Here is a 13,062-nt window from a genome sequence, read left to right on the forward strand (position 1 = left end):
GGCTTCCCACAGAGGCCCTCGGCAGGGTGGAGGGCAAATTTCCTCTTGGGGGACACTGGTGCCCGGTGAAATCTGCATGGGACAACCCTGCTGGATAGTTTAGGATACCATGGGAAAGGCTTTAGCTGCAGCTATTAACCATAGTACTTCTAACTGCAGTGGGGTGTCTGAGTCTCTTTTTTCTATCAGACTCTCAGCTGTACAATATTAATGTAACAGAGGAGCAACAATAACAGAAAATGAAGTTACATTAACTTAAAAAATGAGACAAGTTTATTACAAGTTAGCAGTCCTTTAATGCACCCACACAAAGTTCAAATGTTCATAAAGGAGATGATGTGAGGTCAAGTGTGCTATTTTTAAAATATAACAATCTGATAAACCTTGAGCTAATACCCAAGGACAAAGCTGGTACTGAGTTACTGCACATTCCAATGAGGAATGAAATATTAATATGGAAGGCTACTGGTAGTTTCTTACAGGTCTTGACATCACTGAATCTTGCAGTGGCAGTGTGGAGAGCCAGACCCTGCGCTCTTTGCTCCAAGACCTCCTGTTAATTTCAAATGGAATCATTCCTCTGTAAAGACTGAACAAAAACTGTAGGGCATGGGCCTTGAGGTATTAAAAAAAGTGTTTTGAAAACCTATGGAATTTGCCAAGTCTGAGAGGTTTGCCTTTAGAGCTTGAATTCAAATCTCCCTTCGTAAATATAGTCAATATGCTGTGGTTTTCATATCCTAAGGAGAAACTCGATGTAACATGAGTCTTGCAATATTTTACAAGGCATGCTTAACCTCTTAATGTCCGTCATGCAAAGATTAAGAGGCAGCGTTATTGCTTGCAAAATCACCTGCTATTTCCGGGAAACAGTCATTTGCTGGACCTGTCCTTGTCACTGGCATAAGTATAATGCTTTTAATAATCTCCCATTCCCTAAGTGATGTGTTTGCATCAAAATGATGGATATGCTATAGCTGGCAGAATTTTTTAAGATCTGTTCATTTCTACCTTGTTCTTCTGGTGCCATCTAGAGGTTTTATGCTTATTTCTGCAAAACAGCAAATAAAGTGCTTTATTATAGTTCAAAAGTTTCCTTTAAAAACTATCTGTGCATTAACATCACTTAGGGTGCTGTTATCACTGAACCTCTGTCTCCGCACAAGAGTAGATTAATGAAGTGTGCACAAGTTTTTGAGCTGTGGGATGCAAGTGAACCTTATAGGCTGGGGAAAGATTTACACTAGAGGCGAATACTGTCATAAAAAAAAAAAATCTTTTCCTCATAAAAAGCACCTGTAAATTGGCCTTAGGAGGAATTTTCATGGAACTTGTTTTCAAGAAAATAGACAATAAAGTATCAAAGCTGATTCAAAGGAAGCAGGTGCTTGGAGAAAAGGCAGCCTTGCCAGCCTGGTAGCAGAATGCCAACATGACAGACACAGCCAAGACTCTGGCCCATCAGCACAACTGGCTGACATCCTCTCTGCCTCCCGCGACAAGTCGACGACACTCCATTTCACGCTAGGACTGCCGAGAAAAACGCAACATGAAACTCGGGCAATACAAAACTCACCAGTGTGACAGAAAATCATTCTAATAGAAGCATTTCTTCTTAAAGGTAACAGAAATAGGTAATTCGCTGTAAAGGCGCCCCGGATTTGTAAAAGTAATAGTCTAGATTCACATCCAGTATACCTGAGTCAATCTCCCTTGACCTTAGCGTGGGTTGTCTCATTTGGCATCAGACCTTCTCCAGCAAATCTTACTTTCTTCTCTTCTCCCTTCAAAATGTTTATTAATTAAACTAATGCTGACACCCAGTCTGTGAAGGGTGTGTGCAAATGCTAATATGCCTCATCATGTATTCCATCTGACTTGATTACCAGAGCATCCTATTTGTCCCCCTAATATCCATCCAATTGTATTGCCCCTCCAGGCAACTAGATGCACGTTCACTCTGAAAAGACGGTCCCTTTTAAATAGAGTTGACCCGATTCATTTCCTAGCACTGATAACAAGATTTTTAAATGTGTACAAAAGAATCAAAGGTACAGTGAAAAATGTGAAACAGTTTATAGGAAGTCCTTAGCCTTTTGAATACAATGTTCCTGTGAATGATAATTTCTGTACTTCAGCAGAGGATTAACTGTCATAATAAATTATTTCTGTTTGCCTGGAAGGAAATAAGTGAAGCTTGCTTAACTAAGAAGGCCAGCTAAAGGTACAACCAAGATGAGACTAACCTTGTCTCCTGTGCCCAAGGATACCCCTGAAAAGCTGCCATAACATGCAATAATTTGATAGCCTCAGCTAAAATTAACCTGTGTACTGTAGAAGGAGATAAGAATAATATTAAATTCTTGCTGATACTCACTTTGTATGCTACAGAGACTGGCTCTGATGTTTTGTGAGCCTGCATAGTAAGATTTTGAAAGCCTTAAAGGCTTTTAATAAGAAATTAGAATAGGAAAGAAGAAAATTTGAGTTACTTTGTGATATTTTATTTGTGATGACAGATTCATATAAAAATATTTTTTCTTATTTTGATAGATATTTGGAGAATAAATCCCTGCTTTGTTTTCAGTCCTAAAATCTCTTAATTAAACTATTTCATGGCAGTATCATGTTCTTGAGTCTTAACCCTCTCAGACACCTTCATTCAATGACCAGACACAGAATGTGGTTCCACAGCCACAAGAATTTTTGACCCAGAAGAAGCATTTTTCACCACTGTTCTATGTAATTCCTGGCTGTATATACTGTACTTAAAGATAAACTCACTGTTCATTGGCTTTAAGTACACAAATCTTCCAAAAAGCTGTTAATTTAAAATCAAAGTATCTTTTAATACAGTGTGATTAAAGACTGTTTCCTTTCCAGAGCTGTCCTCTTGGTTTTTATCACGACTATTCACAGATATCAATGAGTTGCAAGGGCGGTTTGCAGTCTTTCTTACCAGAGGAATTTGAAACTACAATGAATCCATCCTCATCCTCGTCATCATCCGCTCAAACCATCAGTTTCTTAAATAGTTTACAGTACCACACCTCAATCCCTCGTTCATACTGAAAACTAAGATAAAAGTATAAGAAAGAGAGAAAACCTCTCAGGTCTAGCATTTAACATACTCATGTGAGAGGTAGAACGCCTGGGTTTTCTCTCTTTTTCAGTGTCTGTTTACCGAGTCAGACAAAGCAAAAAAGGATAAATAGGAGCAGCACTTCCAAATACAGGGAAGACTGGGGATTAGTGCACTGCCCTTGGTGGTCAGAGATACAGGTTCAAATCCCCATGGAAGGAGAGGAGGGGGAAGGGGGATGTTGCTCTCCTGTCTCCCAGATGACTGCTTCAACCTACTCTATCTGACAGCTTGTAAATTAACTTCTCATTTCCTCTGCTTTTCATCTGTCTCAAAAAAAAAAAAAAAAACAACATTTTTTGAATCAAGTGAAGTATTTATTTGCCAGACAAAATAATGAAAGGTTTATGTCACTTAGATGAGAAAAAAAAAATGGAAAAAACCCCTGAGATTAAATTTACTCTGATAATTTTTCTGTTTTTTCAGTTTGTCTGCTGGGGAGGGGGAAAAAAAAAAAAAAAGCCAGAACAATTATTTCCATACTTTCCACACTTAAACTCAGAGACTGTCAGAGACCCAGCACTGGCTTTCAGCCATGACCCCAAACACAGGTTACAGTCCTGACACTTGTGCCAAACACTTTCATCTGGTTTCTCCAGTGAAGATTTTGCAGAATGCTATTTCTCCAGGCCAATCCTCATCCAAGCTCCCCTGTCTCCCACAACGCTCCCTTTTCCTCGCATTTAACCTAAGGCTGGGAGAAGTCACAGGAGCGGAGGGCCGCATCCAGGATGTTTGTATCACCAGTGTTACTTACCACTTGAAGAGCTCTTTTCTGGAAGCTGCTTAGCAGATTATAAAGGTTCATCTAGGTAGATAAATGGACTTTTACTGAACAGGGAACCTGATCTGAAAAAGCCAGCCCGGCAAACACTCAATCGTGTATTGTATGACAGATATGTGAGTAATCCCACAGAAGCCCGTTCTATTTGAACATGTCATTATAACCATATTGTCCTGGTCTGAGGAAATTATTGAAATCTTTGCCTAACAGAACATCACTTTACCCATGGAAGAGTTCTATTGTTCATTTTGGATAGAGGAGAATCAAAGACATAATTATTTTAAGTGACCGAATTGTATAAAAGTCTTTTGGTACCAGTTTAAGCTTGCATCTTGACCTGTATTGTAAAGAGAAAAATTAATGTCACAAGTGCCACCCAGTGACTGTGATTAACCATAATTTGCATTCTTTATTGAAAGTCAATAGTCTGCATGCTACCAGCTGTGACATTGTGCAATAAGCAATAATTAAACAATGAAAGAGAGTAAACAGAACTAGTTAGGTGTGATTTGGAGCATTGAGTACCAAAGGTGACTTTTAAAGTTTTATTAGCACAAAGCAAGAAAAACAAAATACAACCATGTGACCCATGCTTCAACGAGTAAACAGTGAACATTTGTGAAAGTCTACTAAAGATAAAGTCACACTATAAAACAACAGTATTACTACTAAATAGAGACTATCCACTAGACTTACAGGATCAGAGGCTTCAAAGACAAAGGGACTGTGTGTGGAACAAAGCAGGAACTATCTCTGAATATGTATCTAACTGCAGTTCACTACCTTTAGTGATGGGACATTTGTTCTCAGAGGGTTGTTGGGTCAGTTGTTTTTTTGCAGCAGGTTGGGGAGGGTGGAAATGGAGGGTTACAGTAGGTTTACGCAACTTGCTGTTACATAGTTTGGCAAGCATTTGGCTTTTTGCTACTTGCAAGTCCCACCCTCCTACATGTATTAAAAATGAGATTGTTGCAGATGTGTACAGCACCATAGCACAGCTATTTCCCTACAGCAAACTCCTAAAAGCTCAGTTTCCCCTTGGACATTACCAATTAGTTACGTGTGGGAATACTTCAACTACAGCTCACGTATTCTATTTTGTTTGTGAAATGTAGCGTTAAGCTTTACTTACTGGATTTTGCCTTGTCCTTAGGTTTGAGGACTTCCTCTGATGGTGGTATTGGCCTGGGTTTAGCAAGCTGGCCAGGCTTAATTTCAGGCATTTTTTCACCATGTCTGTACACACTTACAGTGACATCCACTGTTTCCCCACCATACTTGTTCTTGACATGGATGCTATATTTGCCTGAGTCCTCTGAGGTCACTCCCTTGATTGTTAAACTGGCATATTTCCCTTGTTCCAGAGAAAACACGTAGTGCTCATTAAGTTCAAAGACCTTGTCATTCTTGAACCAAACCACTTCGGGGTCAGGATTTCCAAATACAGTACAGGTCAGATTCAGTGTCTGAGGGAGGAAAAAAAAGGTAATTTTGAGGATCAGTCAGATTTGTTTAACCAGAATATTCTCAGTATTGTTTTCAGGCACTTCTTACTCCTGGTTAATTAAAGTAAGACAGGTATCATATTCTTGAGGACTGAAAAGCAGAGTTCCTAACATATTTTTTTTCTTTGATTCAGTCTTTCCACCATTTTACCAGTGACTGTGATGCAGTAGCCTCAGGGTAACAGTGTCTGAAGATGGTAAGTTGGACTGTCATTGCAGTCCTGCCTGCAGGAGACTCCTGACAACCCATTAGTCTGACATGAGGTTTAGGCAACGATAGGTCTAAAAACATCCTTGAAGTTCCCCTGTACACAGTAGGGAGGAGAACTGAGCAAATCTTTTCTGACCAAGGCCTCCTGAGGATATTGCTTGAGATGATAAAAAAAAAAAATCACTTAAAAATAGAGTACATAACATGAATCACTGGACATTGATTCCAGGTGCTGCTGACTAGTAAAATGGAAATATTTCATAAATAATACATAGATGTTGTAAAAGTGTTACACACATGTATAGCATATTCAGATAATAGCTGAAATGATCTAGTAGGCCATCCTGGCAGTTCAGGTATTTTCCAAGGACTGAATTGAGGTTGAAGATGCCCATAAAATTTTCATGGTCATTCTTCTAAATTTTTACATAGTTATTCCTGAACTCCATTTTGACCGTCATATATATATATATATATGTATGTAAACTTTATGTATTTAGGTGCAGTGATGACAGAATAAACAAAAGAATCATTTGAGAAGTTGCATTGATTAGCGTCTACTTTGTCCACCTGTGCTTGAAACTCATTCTGCCCAAAATTCTGTCCTAGATAATCAAAAGTTACCTTAAGAATTTCACATATGCTCCATTGTGTTAGGGAAAAAAAAGAAAGACAAAAAACCAACAATGAACAACCCAAAATTGATGTTTTCTACCAGAATGCTTCCTTATTCCTCTCCATATTCCCCTTCAGGTTTCACCAAACCCTGACCCAGAGAGAGCAGAGGAAGTCTGCACACGTGCATGGTTTTGTGCAATATTTTTCTTGAATGATGGTGACTGAATAGGTGTGATATAGCTCAGAAGAAAAAATAAAACAGGAAGAAATTTTAAGGGATCAAAAGTACCGTATGTTCACAAATGAAAGCAGTCTTGCATATTACATGCCTCCAAAGTCAGCAGGGATATGCTCTGGGTACAACCTAGCGAGGTTGTACCTCACTAAGTGTGTGAGTGTGTGAGAATACTTTTAAAGAAGTGATATCATGTAGGATGTAAAGTTAAATAATAGCCTATAGCAACTAGCCTTTCTATAAAATATTTAAAGAAGTAATGATGCAAACACAAAAATAAAATTTTGGTAAATCGAACTAATCTCTAATAACATGAGTTTAAATCTTACTGTCTTTTCTGTAACTCAGGCAACATTTCATGACCATTACCCTCAAAAGTAACCTCATGTAGAGCAATTAATAATTTATTCATAAAAATTAATCAAGTCTTAATAAGTTAATATTAAAAACTTACCAGGGAACAGATATATTCTACAGTCATTTTAGATCAGTCGGGCCTGTTTTAATTTATTAAATTATAGATGTGACCTAAAATCATTTATACTCCCTTAAGAAGCACTAGTGAAGCTTTGTCTTGTGTTCATATATTTGTGTAGTTATATCATTCCATAGCATGGGAAAAACACTCTGCTTTTTTTTCTTTTTTTTTTTGTATAGTTACTTCTCACACTTGTACTTACGCAACTCTTGCATGGTACCTGTTCATATTTAATTTAAAAGTGATTTTAAAGTTGCACTTCCTTGTGTTCCATCTTGTTTTGCCTGTTTTCAGGAATCAGAGATTTTCCTCTTCACACATTCAATTATTAGGATGAAACCATTCTATGATTCCATGATGCTATGATTCTATAATTTAATCCTAACGTGATTAGGTGTCTTTTGAAGCCTTTCACATCTGGAAACGCATTGTGTAGCATTTCCTTAATTTAAGGTTGTAGTTTTTAGGTCATGACTGTATGAGGAAAGTGCAGCTAGTCTGTGCATGCAGTCAGAGGTGACTTCACTGAGCCATTTCCTCACAGTTAGTCTGTTTTAAGACCTCGGTCATAGAGTGGCTTACCTCTAACCTCCTAAAAGACTAGCTTGCTTGCTGTGAGGTGCCTCTATCTACCACAAGAATGAAGGCACCTCGAATGAACAGCCATTAGAGACAAAGGAAGGAACGGGCCAAGAGGAAGGAATGGGCCATCTCTGTCTCCTCCAGAGCTGATTAACTTTCAGCATCCACTGCGAGGACCACATGTTCTCCCATCTTTCTGAAGAGACTGCTCCTGGGTATCCAGAAAATGGCCAAGTACACAGAAAGCTGGAAGAGTTGTGTGCAACGTCTTACTGCAGTGATAACAAAGGCAGTTTCCACACAAAGTAACACCACTGTAGTCTCTGAAGATGCACTTCATACTAGAGATGTAAACAGCCTGATCAACATGCTTTTGATAGCCAGCAGATGGTAAGAGTCACATTGGCTCATGAGCTGATCTGCTACAGTCAGTCAGAATAAAAGTGCACCTATCTCTTTTAGAGGTCAAAATCAACTGCTTAAGAAAGTACACAAAAATACAGAGGATGAATAGTGTGATCCTATTCCCAGTATACCTTCCTGCTTTCTGCAATTTGGTAGCTTTTAAACTGTTTATAGGCATAAGTTGTATTGAGAACATTGTAAGTAACGGCCCCTGATGGAGTTCCTTTCATGATACTGCCTATTTTCTTTTTTGGACACGAATCTATTTTTGCCTAAGGTACTAAGGGACAAATTAATTATGAACCACTTGAAAAAATACTTCCTTTTGGTTCTTTAAAGCCTGCAATGACCATGTAATTAGGCATTCCCTAGTTCTTGAGCTGTAAGAAGTGCTGGATAATAATTTCTCAGTACCTCCTCTGTACCATGCACAATACTGCAGATTTCTTTTTCTTTTTACTCTGTTCTCTTTCAGCAATTTTTCTTCACAGACTGAAGACCTAGTTTCTCCTCATAGGGAAGGACAGGGCACCCAGCAGAGGAAGATTTGCTTCAGGAGAAAGAGACAAGAACTAGCTGTCTGTGTGGGAAGGATGAAAAGAGCTTGTCTTTCCTGGGCTGAAGGCTTGGGTGTCTGAAGTCTGGAACTCAACCTCAGGATGGAGAGACCGAGTTCCAGTACTTCCTCACACCTGCAAGGACTAACAGCAGTTCAGACTAATAGTCTTCTACCTTAGTATCCAGAGAGTTTGGCCTGGGGTTGCATGAGACCCTGCTCCACCATGAATAATATCCCAGTGAGGAACACCAGTCAGTCAGCATCATGAAATTTCATCGCCACCAGTCAAGCTGACCTGGGAAGGGACTTTGTGGAGATTTATCAAATTTGACTTTGCAAATAGGCATTTAGTTATTTTTGATGTCCAAAAAATATGTGTATTCACTGGCTTTCAATCTCCCATTATTATATGTTTTAATGGGGTTATCTGCCAACATACAGGAAGAAGGGAGAGTTTAGCCCCTTGGCCCAGGTAGGTTCTCTGCTGTCCTTTACTCTTACCAGCCATAACAGTCTATGTCTCGCATGCTGGAGTATGGGACCTAATTTTTGTTTTGGTTTCGTTTTTTTGTTTTGGTTTGGTTATGCTGGCTCTCAGAGAGTGGCTCCTTCCCCCTGCCTCTTCGGTTTCTTCTACAGGGCAGGAGTGGACTCTCCTGTTGAACTGCTCTGCTCAGTACACAGAGCTGAAAGCCAGCCCAGGTTTGAGTAAGCAGTTAACTCAGAGCCTCTACATAATCAGCACAAGACCAGGTCCTACTGAAGCTGACCTTCCTTGCCTAAGATCTGAATGAGGCTCCTCTGCGCCTCCGCTGACTGTACAGTATGGTACCTCTGTGGCTTGTATGGTACCTCAACTTATGGTACCTATGCCCACTTAGAATTTGCATGCGTCTCAATTAAATGACTACCATTAGATTGTTTAAACTATCCTGCATCCACTTTCAGCTTTTACAAAATCATCTGCACTCTCTCCCCTTCTGCCATCAAAGCAAACTTCTCACCAGTCGGCATGACTCTTTGAAAGAATCTGTCCTTACCTTCCCATCCATTATAGTAACGACGTCAGGCAAACCACCAATGACTTTACCACGATCTAGGAGTTAAAGAAAAATATGTGGATCATGTGAAGTTTAGACCTCAAAATTGCTCATTTCTTGATTTTACAGCTTGGTGCCATATTAGTCACAGCTTTTGTTTGGATTTATCTTTAAAAAAAACTGTAGTCCCTGGTTAATTAAACATAAAATAACACATTTTTTGGTGATATTTTGTGTTATTTCTTTTTAATGTATTTTATGATTCCCTCAGATTTTTTAGCAGAGATTGCGCTATAGTATTCTAAACTGATAAGCATAACAACCTTGAAGCTACTGCTGACCATGACAGTTTGCGCTTTGGGCACAGAGCAAAGCAAGGAGGATGCTTTTAGCATCTTGGTGGTATCTAAGATCTAAGGAAAATTTGTTCTGCCACTGTCTTTGTGGGCAGAAGCATCTTGTCATTACCAGGAGAATTGATATCAAAGTACCAGAATTCCTACAGCCATTAACAGTAACAAGCTTCCCCACTGTCTGTCTCAGCAAGCACTGCTCAACCGGCATTAGCAAGTAATTTTTTACTTAATAGGAAGACCCCAATACTCAGTATCATCAGCAGCTTTCAGAGTCAACATCTCCTTGTATGACACTCAGAAGTTCACACCTCATAAAACCTCTATGGACACAAGATGATACAGTGGAGGCTTGCAAAATGTGTAGAACATTTAGTGGGTTTCCATTGGAATTAAAACCTAATAAATCCACAAAATAATATTATTATTGCAGTATTATGTGCTAACAGGGGATTTCTGCAGCCACAGAACTTAGAAAGCTATGGCAGCGTATCATGATGGATGCCTTAAAGAGAACACTAGACTACATTGTAGAACACCTTTGATAAAATGTAAAATAAACTTACTCTTCTCAGCAAAAGCAGCTGCCCTAAAATTGTCGAGGAAGAGAGAAAGAGAAATATGTAATGTTATTAATACATTATTAATTAAATATATTTTTTTTTGTAAGTAAAGACACTGTTACAGCATTAAAATGCAAAAGAGGTAGCACTTACTTGAGTCGCTGGAATTCTGCATATGCATCATCAAAAGCTGTACAAAAACAATTGAGAGTTATTGTCCATGAACATTACTTGCACTTGGGGCTCAGTATAAACATTTGAACAGGTACCCAAGTTTAAGCTCTTTTAAAACCCATACAGGGTTACACACTAGCAAAATGGGAAACAAATCCCTGAAACCCAATGCCGCTGGTAGTGAAAACACATAAAAAAAGATCATAACAGTTATGCAACTAAACTACAACTGGTTTTGACCAAAGGCTTTCTGTTTTTACTGTAATTCCTCTGATTATTACCAGTAAATTCTGTGTAATCCATAAAGAGTTCTCAATTAAGTATGGTCTTAAAAATATACCTTGCCCAGACAGATCGAGTGTGCGTTTGTAGGATTCCTTGTCGCCAAATATTTCAAAGGTGTAGTTCCCCTTATCCTTTTCAGTGGGTTCACCTATCTGCAGCCACGCAACATCCTCTCCACCTCCGATCTTCATCTTTTCACCAGAAGAAATCTTAGATTCCCTGGAAAAAATGAATAGAAATGAGTTTGAAAATTGTCATGTATATTCTCTATAGGATATCATCTATAAAAAGTTACAAAGAATAGCATACTATTCCTAAACTACAGATAAATTGCAACTAATGGGAGCAATTTCTCAGGAGATGCTTTTCTTCGTAGTTGGGGTATGAAACATTTTGGAACCATTAACTTGAGCTTTCATTCCAAAGATAAATTTGTTCACCCTCTTTTCATTCTCCTTCTCTCCATGTACAGAATCCTCTGTGTTTATATCTACTTACACATAAATGTCTGTATGTGAAAATGGTGCGTGACTTCAGACTTCTGTACACTTCATACGCACTAATATACAATACATCAGAATAGTACACTAGAGGCAAATAACATTTTCTGATGAGGAAAAAAATCTTTACATTTCATTAACATCAAAAATCGATTAAGAAAACAATGTAAGATTTGCACATAATTTATTATTCTTGCATCAAATCAAAATACACCTTTGCACCTTTGTTTTGTTTTTAAGAACGAAACAAGAAGAAAATTTCCTAACTGCAGATAATTAATAAACAAATCAATAAACAAGTCTTTAAAAAACAGTGGTGTTATACTGATATATGATCACTTCCTCAGCTAAGAATATAAGAAATGCCCTCCTGATTCAGATCAGGGGTTCTTCTGGTCCATAATCTGTCATGAAGAGCGGAAACAGAAAAAGCTATTTAATGAGAGCATGCAAACCAGACCACTTTCAATGGTTTGAAGAGACGTTTTCTCTCTCACTCATTAACTGAAGAAATATTTCTTTTCATCCTTCCTCCCCAAGCATCTTTAGCTGGAATTTTTAATAGATGAAGTCAGCATTAGCTTCCTTTTGATCAGTTATTTTATTTGCCCAGACAGGGCTGATTTGGCTTCTTAGCTAGCGAGTTACTTTGATGGGGAAAAGGAATATTTACTATTTCCCTTTCTGTAAGATGACCACATTGAGTTCAGTGTACCAAATTGGATACCTGGACAGAAACTACTATGTATTAGAAAATATTACATATAATATTCCCCACTGTGCCATGAGTGGATGATGCATACTGGCTTTAGGGCTTGTATTATGTTCCCTGCTATGCAGTAGAGTGGATAATTCAAAACGAGCTTGAAATTTACGTGGTATGTTTCATGAAGTGCAGACCACAGTAAAAATACATGGATTGACTAGCCTTTCTTTTTTTCCAAGAAAAAAAATTGCTAGATCCCCATTTAAAAGAGCAGGGATGTTTGGAGAGGCTGGAGGAGGTTTGTTTGTTTGTTTGTTTGTTTGTTTTAGTCTTCATTTTAGCTTTAACAGCTCTGGTTTATAATCTTTATACTCATGGAAGAACTGAAATTTTTTTTTCCAAATCTGTGTTCAATGATCTTCAAGACAACCAATGTGTAAGACATTATAAAATATGAAATATTAGGAGGGAAGGAAGTGTCTGTATGTAAATATGAATATGCCCACTATTTCCATATTAGCCATGTAGCATTCTTTAGTTTTATATTTCTATGAATTGAATAGTGGAATGGTCTAAGTCACTTTTAACACTCAAGCCAATATAGTAAAAGCCAGAGGCAAAAAATATTTTTCTTTTCCTTACCGTTATGTTAGTATCACACTTAATGAAAGAAGGAGCAGAACTTACTGAATTGAAAGCTTTAGTTATGAGTAGAGCTGCACACCCTTGCAGAAGTGCTCTCAAGCTCCCTGAACCTGATGATCACTGACACTTTTCTTGTGTTCCTGTCTTCATAGAAATCAAGGGCTGGACAGCATTGCAAAATTAGGACAACATACTAATAAACCAGCCTCTTCCTGCCCAAGTCAGACCTGTTCACTGTGTGTCATCTTTGTAGGCCATCAAGGAATGTGAAAGTTGA

The 13,062-nt window shown here is 38.3% G+C and overlaps 1 protein-coding gene across 2 annotated transcripts in view; it reads right to left on the minus strand.

Moving 5' to 3' along the window:
* Positions 1 to 4,310: 4,310 nt before the first annotated feature.
* Positions 4,311 to 13,062, minus strand: part of MYOM2 (myomesin 2) — a 79,661-nt gene continuing 70,909 nt past the window's right edge. For both annotated transcript variants that reach the window (XM_063330349.1, XM_063330348.1), the window contains 5 exons: positions 10,990 to 11,153; positions 10,629 to 10,665; positions 10,479 to 10,501; positions 9,560 to 9,615; positions 4,311 to 5,392 (listed from right to left, as the gene is read on the minus strand). In XM_063330349.1, coding sequence (XP_063186419.1) covers positions 5,051 to 5,392; positions 9,560 to 9,615; positions 10,479 to 10,501; positions 10,629 to 10,665; positions 10,990 to 11,153 — 622 coding nt within the window. In that variant the 3' untranslated portion in view covers positions 4,311 to 5,050. The remainder of the gene's footprint in view (positions 5,393 to 9,559; positions 9,616 to 10,478; positions 10,502 to 10,628; positions 10,666 to 10,989; positions 11,154 to 13,062) is intronic.

Source organism: Chroicocephalus ridibundus, chromosome 3 (genome assembly GCF_963924245.1).
Source record: "Chroicocephalus ridibundus chromosome 3, bChrRid1.1, whole genome shotgun sequence".
Classification (NCBI taxonomy): domain Eukaryota; kingdom Metazoa; phylum Chordata; class Aves; order Charadriiformes; family Laridae; genus Chroicocephalus; species Chroicocephalus ridibundus.